Source organism: Zeugodacus cucurbitae, chromosome 6, assembly GCF_028554725.1.
Source record: "Zeugodacus cucurbitae isolate PBARC_wt_2022May chromosome 6, idZeuCucr1.2, whole genome shotgun sequence".
Taxonomy (NCBI): domain Eukaryota; kingdom Metazoa; phylum Arthropoda; class Insecta; order Diptera; family Tephritidae; genus Zeugodacus; species Zeugodacus cucurbitae.
Window position 1 is genome coordinate 46,594,932 of NC_071671.1, and position 15,647 is coordinate 46,610,578.

Genomic DNA, 15,647 nt, shown 5'->3' on the forward strand with positions numbered 1-15,647 from the left:
GACTATAAAAGGCGTGCGAAATTATGCTTGAGCACAAATCAAGTTTGATAACGGAGCGAGCAAGACCAACTGAAGCAGACAAAAAATGAAAATGCAAGCACAATCTTCGACTCCCAATAAATCGCAGACTGTATACTATTCAGTTATTGTGGAATTAGATGGCTTCTTTACTTGTGACGTGTACGATTCAATATTCGTTAGCAGCACACCGACTAAAATTGAAAATGTACACATAGCCTGGAACGAAGTGGTGCCACATATGATGATACATCCTGATGGAACTGAACGAAGAGATGGAAAACGTATACCACGGAGGCGTTTGTTTTTGGGCGATGAAGAAACTCAGAAGGAAAAGGAGCTGAAACCAGAATCAGCAATACAATTTGATCTTGAACATTTAGAAATCGAACCAGAAGATCCAGATGCGACTGTGATCTTTGTAGTAGAAGACCCGGATAATTATGATTTAAACAGCTATGAAACGGACGAAGAACAATGGAGATTTTAACGTTAGGTGTTAGGTTATTAGTTAATTAGCAAAGATTTTGGAAAATACGTGATGAATTAAATAAATACCCACAATATTAAATATTATACAAATTTCTTCTCATTCATTATCTACAACAAGAACTGCTGGATGAAAATATAAATATATGTACACATGAATCTATCTGCCTCATATGGTGTGTAAATCTATCTGCCCCAGGTGTAAAGTATATAGGTTTGCCTCGTAACTGGGATCCACTAGAGTTATTGGGTCTACAACTTTACCTCCGCCGTTTTTTAGTAAATTTTAGGCCTTTTTTGTATACAAACGGTTACAATAATGTTATTTAAAATATTGGTCGTCGCTAGCTACTACTTTTGGCCATTTTTCTGGCAATATGCGTATTCCGTGCAAATTTCGAGAATTCGGCTCAAAAACTGACATTTTCAGTTGAGAAGTTTGGGATGCAAACAGATCTCTACAAATATTTTGTTGGAAATAAGAAATACGTCTTTCAAGTTTCATCAAGATATCTCAATTTTTGCTCAAGTTACAGCTCTCACGGACGGACGGACAGACGGACGGACAGACAGACATCCGGATTTGAACTCTTCTCGTCACCCTGATCATTTTGATATATATAACCCTATATCTAACTCGTTTAGTTTTAGGAACTTTGTTGCGAGAGTATAAAAATTTTCATATTATGTAATTTCTCAGAAACATAATTTCTATCGCATCATCAACGAAGCTCAGGATTTTGTTATAAATATTTCTAACTCATCTTTAATTCACTTAAAAACTATCCCAAGCAGTTATCTACTTACATATATGTATATCTTTTATCTAAGTACATTAAACTCAAATATGTAAATACATATATATATGAATTTAAAATTGTTCCATTCTTTATTGCAGGTACGCTTGTATTTCTCCCAAATACCCGATGATAAAGTGCCATATGTGAACAGTCCGGGTGAACAATATCGAGTGCGACAATTGTTGCATCAACTTCCGCCGCATGATAATGAGGTAAGTGAAAATATATACAAACATATTTATTCATATTTGCTTGTAATATTTAACTACGCATTTTAAGCACGAAAAACCCGAAACAATACCCCCAAACCACACATCTCTACTTTACAATCATACAATACGTTGACACCCACACCGACTGACAAAACTAAAACAAAGAACTCTCCAAAGTGTCTATTCAAATGTGAAGCTTTTATCAGATTTAGGCAGCGTACCGCTGCAACGGTACTCATACGGGTCTAACTGTAATAGAAATGGTCGTAGTTACGCTGAGCGCGCACAAATATGAGGGTGGAAGTGGCATAATAATTTCATTCGAAGCAACAAACTGTAAAAAATAATAACATAATACATGCCTTTATATATATTTTTTAACATTTTCCCGATCTGACACAGTGGCTTCACCCACGCACTTCGCTCTCACCATAAATAGGCAATCGGTGACAAGTTTTGCATAATTTGCATACCCAAATGCAGTGTGGCCCTCACCAATCTAAAGCTCCGCGCAACTTTTACTTAATAATGGAACTGTGTTTGTATATATGTATGTTACGCCGAGTTCCATGTTATTAGACATTTTCGTTGCTCAATAAGTTGTTAACGTTAAAAATTGCCCCAATTCCTTACTGTCCAGTTGAACTGGTCCTCCGCCAAATAGTTTGCAGGATCGATCAGCATGTGGCGCGTCGACCGTTTCAAGTGATTCTTTCCTTGCATCATTGTACCGTTGCAGCGCGCTGTACGCAAGCGCAGCTAACGTTTGCCATTTAAGTCTAACGAGTTTTCACGCACTTCCCACTGTGCTGCACTGGCGATCGACGAGTGGCGAGTTCATCGCTGGCAAGGCTTTCATGAACGCATGTGAGAATATCTGATAGATATGTTGATTGGCTACGACGTCGCTGCTAACCGCGGGTTAACATATGTATTTGCATTGACTTTTGTTGTTTTTTTTTTAGTAAGTGTTTAGATGCTTGACATTTACATGTGGAACAGACTGTGCACTGGTTCTTAATGTGGCTGCCAGCGGGAGCTTGATAGCAGTGAAGTTTTAATGAGACGCAATAAATTTGCGAATTACTGTTACATAAATGCATTGAGAGATAAATAATTCATCGCCATTCAAAAGAACGATTTTTATTCATTTTATATTTAATATATGAAATTATTACCTATTTTTGAAAAAAGAAAGATTTAATGCTTATAGGCTAAAACTTTAATGATTCAAGAAGCTAACCCTAGTTTATTACACATCTTTTCAGAACTTCTTTCGGTATTCCTAACTTACATTTCCTTACTAATTAGGAAGCACAACAGACCTAGATCAGCGATAGTCTTTGGCTTGATAAAATCCGAATCAATTCCGATAACTTGGTACCAGCTAACATGAGTGCTGGGGTATTGTTGCGGGGTTCTTCTCTCTTAGAGTATGCTCATATAATTGAAGTTAATGGTTTCTTCCAGTATAACGGGACTCCTGTCTTTTTCAAAATAAGTTTGGTCAGGTCCAGTATTGATATATGAGGCCAATATATAGGAAACTGTACTGTATATATAGGAAACTGAACTGAACTGTAAAACATAATCTTTGCACGATTTCACTACCATCCATGTGTGCCTATTTTGAAATATGGATAATCAATATTCCATAAATGAACGAATGATTTGCCTATTTGTAACGAACATGAATCGTATCTACTTCATTATACGATCCAGTTCAAAATATCTTAAACTTAGTTGAGTTCCGAGTTTTGATGAAAAGTGATATCATAAGCCGCCTAGCAAGTTCTACTGACTACTTTCGATGTGGGCATTAAACAGTTTACTGCATATCAAAATAAAATTTACCATTCATATCACCCTACAGCTGCAAGGATCTCCACTTACACCGTAAACAATATGAATTCCCTTCAATGAATCTATCCTCAACTGCACACTCGTTGTTTTAATGCACATTTCACTGCAACTAAAACGAATTCCAACAACTGATTTGTGGCATAAATCACACGAATCACGCCCACACGCCTACTACATGTAGTACCGTACAAGGTACCGTTGCCATCGCGAACAAAAAAACCCATAGTGCCCGTATAATTGTAGGGCATTGAAATGCATTCACAGCAGCAACAATGCGTTGACAACATTTATACGCGCATGAGGAAGGCAGATTCGCTGTAGATAGAAATGACATTGCTGCCGAATTGACAATTTGAGCTGTAGACAAAAGGTTAGAAATTCGAACGAGTAAATGGTGGTTTGAAGGTATGCATTTCCAGTAGCAATTGCGTATTTGGGAAGTTCTAGGCTAAGGCTGGGTACATAGTGAAGTGGAACGCTAAGCAGCAGTGACATATACGTAAGATAATGATTATTGTTTAGAATTTTATCAGATCTGATTCTGTCAAAATCGTCTCCAAATGGTTAAGTAGATTTATTAGACCCGGTTCTTACTAGAAATACATTCAAAGCTTTGCAATTTGTCTCGTTGTTATGGTTCTATTATATCAAAGTGACTAGAACTTCTGAGCAGCCAACTCTTTAAGAAAAGCTTTAAAAGAAATGATTTTTTACATAAGCCTCAACTAACTCTCTTTCTGTGGGATAGGTAATCTAAAATCTTCAATATTTTGTACGGAAACCAAATTATATAATCTATTGCTTTATGCGAATAAATACGTTTAACGATATTTTCTTCTATTCATTCATTCATTTAATTTCTATATGACTGCCTTGAAAGAAATTGTCAACCACGCGTAAAATGTTTTTTCATTTTTTGGAAAAAAAATCTTTCCGTATCCATTTGAATATTAAACTTTTTTCGATGTCACTTTTTCGAAATTCGAAAAAATGAAATTTTACTTTTCTATAGAAATATTTTTTTAACGAAATTCGTACCGAGATCTCATTGATTCTTCGTGGGCAGTCCAGTCTTAGCACTGATTTGTCAGCCACTCCAATATGTACATAGCTTAAACCAAGCAAAATCATAGCTCCCACATGGCAAATAATATAATTGACAAAAATCGAGCATACAACAGATTGCTAAGCTACAGCCACAACTCACAGTTATTTGGAAACGCATTCACATCACATTTGTATATATGCGAGTGTATGAGGCTTGACATGTGTCCACACTTGGTCAACTATAGTTTGACAAAACAGGCTGCTCTGCTTATACCACTTAGATAACACTTCCGCCACCCCTCTGTAGCTGATGTAATAAGAACCGTGTTTGCGTGGAATTTGCATGCAGCAAAACAAGTCGGAAGGCGGAACGAACCGTTGCAAATCAGTCAGACGAATAAACCGTACACAGGCCACCACTTGTAGCCGACATCTTGCTGCTGCAACGCTTCACACCGCATCACCGGCGTTACGCGAAAATGGCTGTCATTATTCAGGAGCACGTCAGCAATGTTGCATGCTACACATGCCACACGAATGACGGCTGGCAACGCGCGCAGGCATGGAATGAGCAGCGCCAACTTGCGTAATAATCACAAATGTGTGCTGCTGCATGCAACAAACAACGCCTCAGCTCTATATCGCCAGTGCGCATCACTTGATTGACCATCAGCAGCAACGTGTTGTTGTGAATGCCACAATACCACTTTTGAGTGCCACAAAACGCTGATGGTGGCGAGTGTTCGCCTCTTCTCAGAAGCAATTTTCAATTTACGCACACACACTCAGGCGTATATGTGCATGCTACAAGGCGAGGAATTTGAAATTTTCAAATAAATACTTGACTACCGAACGCAAAATTATTTAACTTGTCACTTATGTGCCTACACAAAGCTAAATACATTCACACGCACACACATATGTACCTCTTTAATAAGACTCTTTGTGGAGGAGCACACTCCATCATCACCATTTAAAATTGTTGCTTCTATATGTATTTTGTTTTTATTTATCTTTCATCTTCTTTACAGGTTCGTTACTGTCACTCATTGACGGATGAGGAACGCAAGGAACTTCGCCTATTCTCCACACAGCGCAAACGTGACGCTCTCGGACGTGGCAATGTCAGGCAGCTGATGAGTGCGCGCCCCTGTGATGGTGTAAGTACTGTTTTTCCTCAAATTCATTGAACAAAAAAATATGTATGTACATATCTATTCTCAGGCATATAATAGTTTACTATAATTTCTATGCTGGAGTGTTCAACCACTTCTTTCTCTATGGCTGAAGTGCAATTTGCTTATGTCAAGCGTAGTTTCATAGAAATTACTTACTTGCAATCAGAATTAAAATGGATTCCAGATAATTGATTTTGTTACGTAAAATTAGTTTAGTTTTGTTGATGAGAATAATATGCATTAAAACTTTATAAAATATACTCATTTTAACCAAATTAATCCTCATAATTTTTAGCGATTTCTGTGTTGTCTTGACATCTTAAAATTCATACGAATCACTCTTGCCAGTACTGTAATATATGTATTAAATGGACTGAGTTTAATTTCAAATATTTAATTTTCGAATTTAACCCTTAAAATAAGCGGCAATTTTATCTAAGAAACATTTAAAACTACTCATTTTATATCTGTAACTAAATATCGTTAACTACTATTGATTTATGACAACTCTTATAGTGCGATTCTGCCAGAAATCTCAGAATAATAGAAATGAGGTTGGAAAAATGAAGTCATAAACGAAAGGAACTATCAAGCTCACTGTAATTGTAAGCAAAAATTATTTCGTCCATGACGTCACAAACTAAAAATATAACTAAAACGCAAGCCAGTGGCTCAAAATGTATGGTGTTTATGCTATGTTGTAAACAAGTAAGGAAATGCTAAATTCGAGTGCAACAGAACATTTTATACTCTCGCAATTTATTGCTATATTTTTTATTAAGATCACACACAATTTGACCCATATATTCGATATAAAGTCCAACCAACGAAAATCATCATTTATAGTATATAGGCTGAGGTAATTCCTGAACCGATTTCACTTATTTTCATCACCAACATACATTATATCTGAGAGTATATGCTCACTTGGCTAAGATATTTCACTTATTAACCGACATATGCGGAATAAAGGCCACCGTATTTTTGAAAAACCTATAATTAGGTATATTGGAGATAAGAGAAGATTTTAACCATTTCCTGTACAGAGACACACTATTAGAAAAAAAGATTTCCTTTGAATTAAATTGAGATATCTGAGAGATTTACCGATATTTTCGGTGAAAAATTACCATAAGGCACTGACTTCTTCATATTCAATAACAGGGGCATTGAAAAGTTATAGTCCGATTTCGACAATTTTTTCACAAGTGATGCCACGGATCCTATACAGTATTCGTGTGAAGTTTTATTTCACTATCCTCATTGGTTCCTTATGTATATTTTATAAAGTGAACGAATTAGATGGACTTCAAAATTGAGTTATATGGAAAGTTGTCGTGGTTGTGAATCGATTACATCCATTTTCCACACGTATCATCAGGGTGTCAAGAAAATGTTATATACCGAATTTCATTTCAATCTGTCGAGTAGTTCCTGAGATATGGTTTTTGACTCATACGTGGGCGATGCCACGTCCATTTTCTCAATTTATCTCAATTTTTAATCAAGTTACATCTTGCACAGACAGAAAAACAGACGAACGTACAGACAGACATTCAGATTTTGACTCGTCTCGTCGCCCTGATCATTTTGATATATATAACCCTTTATCTAACTCGTTTAAGTTTTAAGGTGAAGTTAACTGTTCTCCTCATTTGTGTCGGGATCATTCACAGTAAATGAGGCTTTAACTTTACAATAGTTTTATTCGAGTCGGATATGACTTAACCAATATACAATCATATATTATAACAGTTATAAATGTTTCTAACGACGTCTCGCAATTCATTCTACTGATTTAGCACTGATAAATTTAAATTATTTTCGTTATCATCATCTTAAAGGCAGCAACGAACAGATATACCAAATTCCATAAAAGCACATTTTAAAGATTCTCGGCTAAGATTATATAAATAAAACTTCTTATGCGCTTCATTGGCCAAACAAGCGCAACTATGTATACTACGTATACTTGTGTTTATGCCATTTCCACCCATCAGCGCACCAAATGCAATTAGCCAAATTCAATAAAATAACATACTCAAATTTACACAAGACTACACATACAATACATACATATACAAATATTAAAATATACTATATAGTATAGCTAGTGCATAGTAATTGTATGCAGCATCGCAACGCATCGCCAACAACTGTCAATTTGACTGTCACTGACATTGGCATTGACACAGGACAACACTGCGCTGCCGTGTCACTGTCACTTAACCGGCGACGAAACGTGTTAAAGCCACACTAAGCAAACAAGAAACTCAACTCAATGACACTAACAAGTGAGCAAACACACACAAGTGCACAGTATACGTTGCGTATGAGTAGATATTATCTATGGAGGTGTGTAAGAAAACTATTTGGTATTGCATAAACAAACTTAATGCGATTTATTTTGTGTGCTTACATACATATGTATATCTATATGTGAGTCTGAAGATTTGTCTAGCAATTGTTGTGCAACTTAAATGCACACAAGGAAATTATATGGTAAAAGCAAATGTAGGAGACAGGGATTAGTATATTAAAGGTATTCAATAATGAAAATGAAATTTAAACCAACCAAAAAGAAATATTCAACAATTCGACTCCCTTTCTTAAAATCACATTCTTTATATTTTAAATCATTTATATTTCTTTGATTATTTATTGTTATTTATTATTATTTATCACCATTATTTCTCATCATTTCAGTGTGACGAATTGATTTCCACCAGCGACATCGCAGTGTTCGCTACACGCCTGGGTCCGAATGCCTCTTGGCATGCCGGTTGCTTCATTTGTTGCATTTGCCATGAGCTGCTAGTCGATCTCATTTACTTTCATCGCGATGGCCGCCTGTATTGTGGACGTCATCATGCGGAGACATTGAAGCCGCGCTGCTCAGCCTGTGATGAGGTAAGTTTGAAATGTTATTAGTTTTTAATAGTCTTACTAGCTTTCAAGTATTATCTCCCTCCCATATAAATGTAAACTTGAAAACATTGTGTGATAATTTCTAAAAAAAATTCACCTGAAAACCTAAATTTGGTCGTAAGGATGACAATATTATATAATAGTCATCCCACCACCTACTTCAGGTTAAATTTCTTATCTCCCAAACTCTTCGACCAATTTAAACCAAGTTTGATACAAAGCTTTGCCTTAGAACAGAATAATTTGGTGCTGAAACTAAATTATATCTGACGATGTCTCTAGATTCCCTATGTCGATGCTATGACTTGCCTTTCCTTATAAGATAAGTCGGTTTTCGGAAAACCAAAATAAAAAACCTCAATCTACTTGGCTGAGCTTTAATCTGCCCTTCGAATTGGGGATTTTATTCCTATTTTTCTTCATCTTAACTAACTGATAACAACAATGTAATATTCTCAAAAAGACTTCACTCTACTTTTTATTATTTGTTGGGTAGAAAAAGTGGAATTTCCTCCCACACAAACAACATCTGCTTAAAATTGAAGTTATTTAGTCTTTCCAATCTTCAATCTACGATTTAAGCTTCTTTCTCAGTGTAAAAACCGCAAGACATACGACTTTGGCAAACTTATACGAAGCGTGTGAACTAACAGCAAACACCTTCGCTAATTTTCAAGTAACCACTGCACACGGCTCCAAACGCATAGCTGCAAAAGTTGCCACACAGACTTGACGCACGTATTTAAAAGCGCATTGCACTCCCCAAAGATGCGGCGCAACATTTCTAATCAAACTTTCAGCAAAAGTTTTCGAACTACACAGTAGACTCTTCCCCTATAAGAACTTTCACTGCTCCGATGTACTTATTGCTCGTTACACCGTGTACTTTACGTCTTCTTTATGTCTGCTTAACAGCTCACTTTTCAACTTTTAAATTTATTAAACATTTCCGTTTCTTTTATTCTCGCCATCGCGCAGATAATCCTTGCCGATGAATGCACCGAGGCGGAAGGACGTGCCTGGCATATGAACCACTTCGCGTGTCAGGAGTGCGAGAAGCAGCTGGGCGGTCAACGTTACATAATGCGCGAGGGCAAACCGTATTGTCTGCTCTGCTTCGACGCGATGTTCGCCGAGTACTGTGACTACTGCGGCGAGTCCATTGGTGTGGATCAGGGTCAAATGAGCCACGACGGCCAGCATTGGCATGCGACGGACGAATGTTTCTCTTGCAACACATGTCGTTGTTCGCTGTTGGGGCGCGCCTTCTTGCCGCGTCGCGGTTGCATTTACTGTTCGATTGCCTGCAGTAAAGGTGAACCGCCCACACCATCGGATAGTTCGGGTACTGGCATGTACACCACACCGACACCGCCGACCCAACGTGTGCGGCCGCAGACGCGCATACCCAGCAGTCATGCATCGAGTTCACCGCCAATGTCACCAATGCAACAACAGCAGCACCAACAGAGCTTCAATCAGGCGATGTATCAGTTACAGAGCCAACAGATAGCGGCGGGTATAGTTTGTGCGGGCACGAGTGGTAGCTTAAACCCCAGCGGTGTGGATGTTAGTGGTGATAGAGTGGGCGACAGTACTGCGGCGGCCAGCGGTGCAGGTGACGTGACGCTTAGAGATCCAACGAAACAGAGCTACCCCACATCAGATTCTGACGGCGGTGTAGTCAAGGATATGGAGCTTGCGATTGGCAGCCGCAGCGCTGGTGACTTTACAGATTTTTCAGGCGGCGCGCCATCATCGTCCTCACAGAATCTGTCACCAATGCTTTCACCCGGCGAATACACACATTTGATGCCGCAACCGATGGAGCTGAAGTCTGAGGCAGCTTACAATTTCAACGAAATGTCACTCAACTTAGACGCCGCTTGGCCTAGTAAGCCGCCACACACTGGTTCACATACATACAACCTACCGCGTCATATGCAACATGTCTCGAAAATGGAGAGCTCTATGACCTCAAGTATGCCTGAACTGACTGGCCGACCGTCCACACAGGGGCCGCAAGCTGGCGCACACACTACCTCGCAGCAATTCGCTCAAGATTATGGTGATCCGATCACTTCACCACTACCCTCCGATATCGGTGAGCTACCCACACCCAATTTGTCAGTGGCGTCGACTGCGCTGCCGCCCGAACTGATGGGCTCACCCACGGCATCAGGCGGTGAGCGCTCAATTACCTCGCCACAATCAACGCAATCCGGTCAGCCGCCCATACATCCAGTATCCATACTCAGCGGCGCATCATCATCTTCACCGATGAGCGGCGCGACAGGAGAAGTTAAAAAGAAGGGTGTACGCTTTGAAGGTTTACCACCAGAAAATCTTCCGCGCTCACGCAGCTACTCCGGCAATGGCGCGGGCACTGGTGGACGTGACCGTGATCGGGACCGCGACCGCGACCGAGACCGAGATCGCGATCGTGATTGCAGCAGGAGCAAAGACTGCTGCAGCAGTGAGCGTTCTTCTGGCGGTCATCATTCTTCTCGACGCAGACGTCGTCGCAAATCATCGGGTCATCGCAGCAACGGTTATCGTTCGCATTCCACAACGCGTGCCGACACCTACGTGACAGCACAACCGCTGTCCTCCTCCTACCAAGGTCCACCATCGGTGCTGCAACGCGCCTCTAGCACAAACAGCGCATCTGCAACACTGCCTAACACACACTGTGGTGACGAAGAATCCGATGACGCCTCGAGTGTTTGCTCAACTTGCTCGTCATCTTCGTCCTCCTCCGAAGACTATATGATGTATCAATTGCCGCAGCGGCGACATTATGGCGGTGTGCGCGTCAGCTATGTTCCCAACGATGCGCTCGCCTACGATCGCAAACGGAAACCGGCGGATATGAGTGACAAGGACAAGAACTGTGTTATTTCGTGATGTGTTGTTGTAACGTTGTTGTCGTGCGTGTGAAGTGAAGTGACGCGCGTACGCACGCGGTTGAGCGGCTTCAACAGCCATTAAGAGTTGTCAGTCAGCGAAGAAGTGGAAATGGGCGTCAGCGCCGCTGGCTACCAAAAGCCTACGAGATTCAAACAAAAACAAAAAGTACAACAAAATTTAAATATAAAACGTAATTAAAAAGAAGCAACAATTATTTAAAATTATAGATATATTTTTATGGCTTCCAGTCACACACTAAAGCAAAGCGACGGCGGCGGGTATCAAAGCGTTGGCATTTACCATCTGACATAATTAATGAATTAAATATTGCTGTAGTGATGAGTTGGAAGAGGAAATTAAAGTGTAATTGAAAAAAAATTAATTAACATGAGCTGGTGCTGAAGTAGTGAAGCTATTAACATTTCATACGTTGATATATAAAGAAATAAATTAATTGGGAAAAATAATTTAAAATTTATTAAAATCTTTTAAATTTCGATTAAATTATTTAAATTATCAAAATTGTTTTTAATTAATTTGATTAAAAATTAAACCAAATAAGATTTTTATAACAATATTTAATTTGTATTAGAAATTTATTTGGAATATATTTTAATGATTTTTTTTAATTTTTAATACATTTTAAGCTAATAAATTGTTCAAATTAAAAGGTAATAATAATTTTAAGTTTATAATTTTTTTGTAAATTAAATTTTCTATACATTTTTGTTAAATATGTAAACTATTTTCCCACTGAAACCAAATATTTACTATTATTAACCTTATATACTATTATATACTTATTATTAACTATTATTTATTGCAAAAAAATTTTAGATGTTTTTTTACAAAATCACAAAAAATCTATTTTAAAATAAAGATGCAACATAATACCCGCTCGCCTATTGCATTCTAATATTCTATAATAAATGTAAAAAAAGTATTTCGAATCATTTTTTTAAATTAAGAATCATCATATTTTGATTAAAAAAAGTATAAATTCATGGCACATTATATATAAATAATCTCAAAAAATATTAAACTGCGATTTCCCATTCAGCCATATCCCATTGCAATGCAAATATGTGTATGTACAAACAACTTTAATCCACATGAAAAAATTAAAGCAATAAAAGTTCAACTTTATGAGTTCCAGAATTACTGAGCAATCTCAACTGTAGCAATTAATTCTTTAAAGAGTATAAATTAAACCTAATAAATAATAATTTTTAACAGCATCCAAGTATGTTATTAATAATAATTAGACTGTATAAACATTTTAAGCATTCTAACAATATTATAATTAAGTAATCAATAAATTTTAATTACCTACAACTACTATACATAAGTACCAACACTTTTCAGTAATTAAAGAAAGTAATTGTAAGCAATATTATATATTTATATTTCTACAAATAAATAAATTAAAAAGAACAAGTTAATAAATATTTATTGACCTTCAAATATACATATAAATACATAAATATGTATATAAACATAATATTAAGCACAACTGAAATAAAATGTATTTTTATATATTTTTAACTGAACTCCCAGTAATATTTCTTTGTAAATTTTTAAGATATAAGATAATAAATAATATAGTATATAAAATAAATATATAAAATAAAATTAAAAACAAAAAAGTATTATTTATTTCGTACTAAATTATTTAAATTCTCGTTTCACCTTTAAAACGCTCTGCCAACGTTCTCTGTAAACAGCAAGCAGCTCTGCTAATATGATTATGTATATAAATATTTTCTGTCCACATATTTCTGCTAAATCAACATTAACAGCGATTTCATTGGCATGCTCAATTATCGCTTAACAGGCCGAAAACAATAAAAATCTAAAACGCATAATCAGCATGATTCGCCTGCTGGCATACCAGGCGCTCATAATAAGCAAGCAAAGTGTCTGCCCAGCGAAAATTCCCTGTAACTTCCTGAAATATGAACCAATTTCAACAAATTTGATATCAAATGAAAAATCAAAATCTAGCGCTTCTCTCTCGCTTATTGCTTATCTCTAGAGGAAGTCATTTTAATTGAAACCAAGAAGTTTAAGCAGCTATTAAGGGGCTATACCAGTGTGACATTTTCAAAATATCGATTTGTTTTACTTTTTGCCCATTCGAAACTTTTTACTTTCAAAAGGTCGTATCTTGAATAGTTTTTGAATGGCAGTGTTTTAAAGACATACCGCTCGCAATTATAAGCCGCTATAGTCGAAACTTAAAATGCATTTTTCTCGAAACGACATTTCTTAAAATTGCTGACATCATAACTCAACGAGAAATTGACTGATCGACTTTAAATTTAAACTGAGTATTCTCGAATATATTTACAATGCTATGCTTTGATTTGTTGAAAATTGTCAATTTGGCAATAATAAAACGACAATCTTTTACCTAAAAAACCGAAATTTTTTTCTGAACTATGCCATTTTGTTATTTTTGATATTTTTCAAAAATCGTAGGTCATTGTATGGGAAATATATTCAACTTTAACAACCTTTTTGAATTTTTTTGTTTCAACTATTTGGCCGGAATAATGTCAGCAGTAGGGGAACTTTTTTATGTACCTCCGAAGACAGCATATAACTCCATTATTTTTCAATATGCCTTATTATGTGCAAAAAACTTCGAAACAATCGATCGAGTACTTTCTTTTAAAAAAATTAACTAGGTAACAAATACATATGTTCAGAGGGTTTATTTAACCCGGACGTTACTCGTTCAAGGAATTGCTTTCAAGTTGCCAATTACTCACACTTTTTTACTACCACACTCTCACTTTCCGAACTTGAAAACTATCTTGCTTTCAATTTGCGAGCAAGAATTTTTTCAAGTTGATGATCAAGAAATGATCAGCTGAGTGCAGAGTTCTCCAATTTTCAATTTACAAGTATTAACTTATAATTTTTTAATTTATTTTAAAATTAATGACGAATAAAGTTGAAATAAGTGAATTATTCCCTTTTTCGAAATTGTACACAAACAATGCATTTTATGGAACATGAATCTTCCGAAGTATCTGCATATTGATTTAAGACATATGAATCCATTTGGGCGATAAATGGAAGCAGTTTCCTTGACGACGGTATCTCTGTAACAATAATTGCATATCAAGTTGCCTGCAGCCTATGTCATGGCTATCAATTTATGCCAATTTTGACAATTAAACTGAAACTGACGATGTATCCAAGTAAGATCTCATGCAGAAGCTTTTGAAGCTCTAGTTCTTTCCTGTTCTTTTTAAGTGGTTGGAAAGACAGGATGAATCGGATCCCTTATAGTTTTAACAATTGAAAAGCATCAAGGACTTGACCGCAATGAAAATATGTGATTCTTTATGTCAAAGTTTTTTTCTTTACGTCATAAGTTATTTTCAACCAAATTTTTAAATTACCTAGGTATTAATTCATTATCGTTATAGATCGTGTTTCATATATCATAATATATCATCATTATAGAATTAAAATTTATTGAAATTAAAATATTGTTTGATTTGCTTTGAAATCGATCATTCGGATTTTCGATTATTCGGAATACCGGTTTCTACTGTACGTATAATTAAAAAAATAAAAAATAAAACTTTAAGTACGGTTTCCAATATTATAATGCTTATAACTGAGCTTCCTCAAATCTAAATTTCTATTATCTTTAGATCTTTTGACATTCACGATCACGCTATACGATCAATTTGAACAATTATTATCAGTGCTAATTTATATTCTATTGACATACATACATTTCTATGTATTTATAATTCAGCATATATGTGTATCGCGCGAAATTGCAATAATCAAATGTGATGAACCCCCAAAAGTATACATCGAGATTGACTAAACGTTGTAAGATTACTAAGGAGGTAAAAAAATGTTATTTTTATTGGCTGCCTTTCTTTTGTTGAAATGTACTTAAATAACAAAATTTAATCAGAAAATTTTTTTTACGTTTAAAGCTCTACTTTTATTTTTAGTAACTATGTATTAAAGTCACTATCTTTATATACATACATATTACACAGCATCTAAATTTCCTTACATCAGTTGTTATCAGAGTTGCTTTTAATAGTGCCAAAGTAATGACACCACACAAATTTATGTGACTTGCTGCACCACATCGATCATCAAAGCCTATCGATAAACTTCCATAAAATTATACTGCACTCAACTTAAATTATGGGGCAAGTTAT

General features: G+C 36.3%; 1 protein-coding gene across 1 annotated transcript in view; it reads left to right on the top strand.

Annotated features, from left to right (window-relative positions):
- Positions 1–11,988, top strand: part of LOC105209884 (protein prickle) — a 117,363-nt gene extending 105,375 nt beyond the window's left edge. Inside the window, exons 5-8 of the mRNA XM_054235284.1 lie at positions 1,406–1,519; positions 5,461–5,589; positions 8,314–8,517; positions 9,514–11,988. Coding sequence (XP_054091259.1) covers positions 1,406–1,519; positions 5,461–5,589; positions 8,314–8,517; positions 9,514–11,442 — 2,376 coding nt within the window. The 3' untranslated portion in view covers positions 11,443–11,988. The remainder of the gene's footprint in view (positions 1–1,405; positions 1,520–5,460; positions 5,590–8,313; positions 8,518–9,513) is intronic.
- Positions 11,989–15,647: the final 3,659 nt, after the last annotated feature.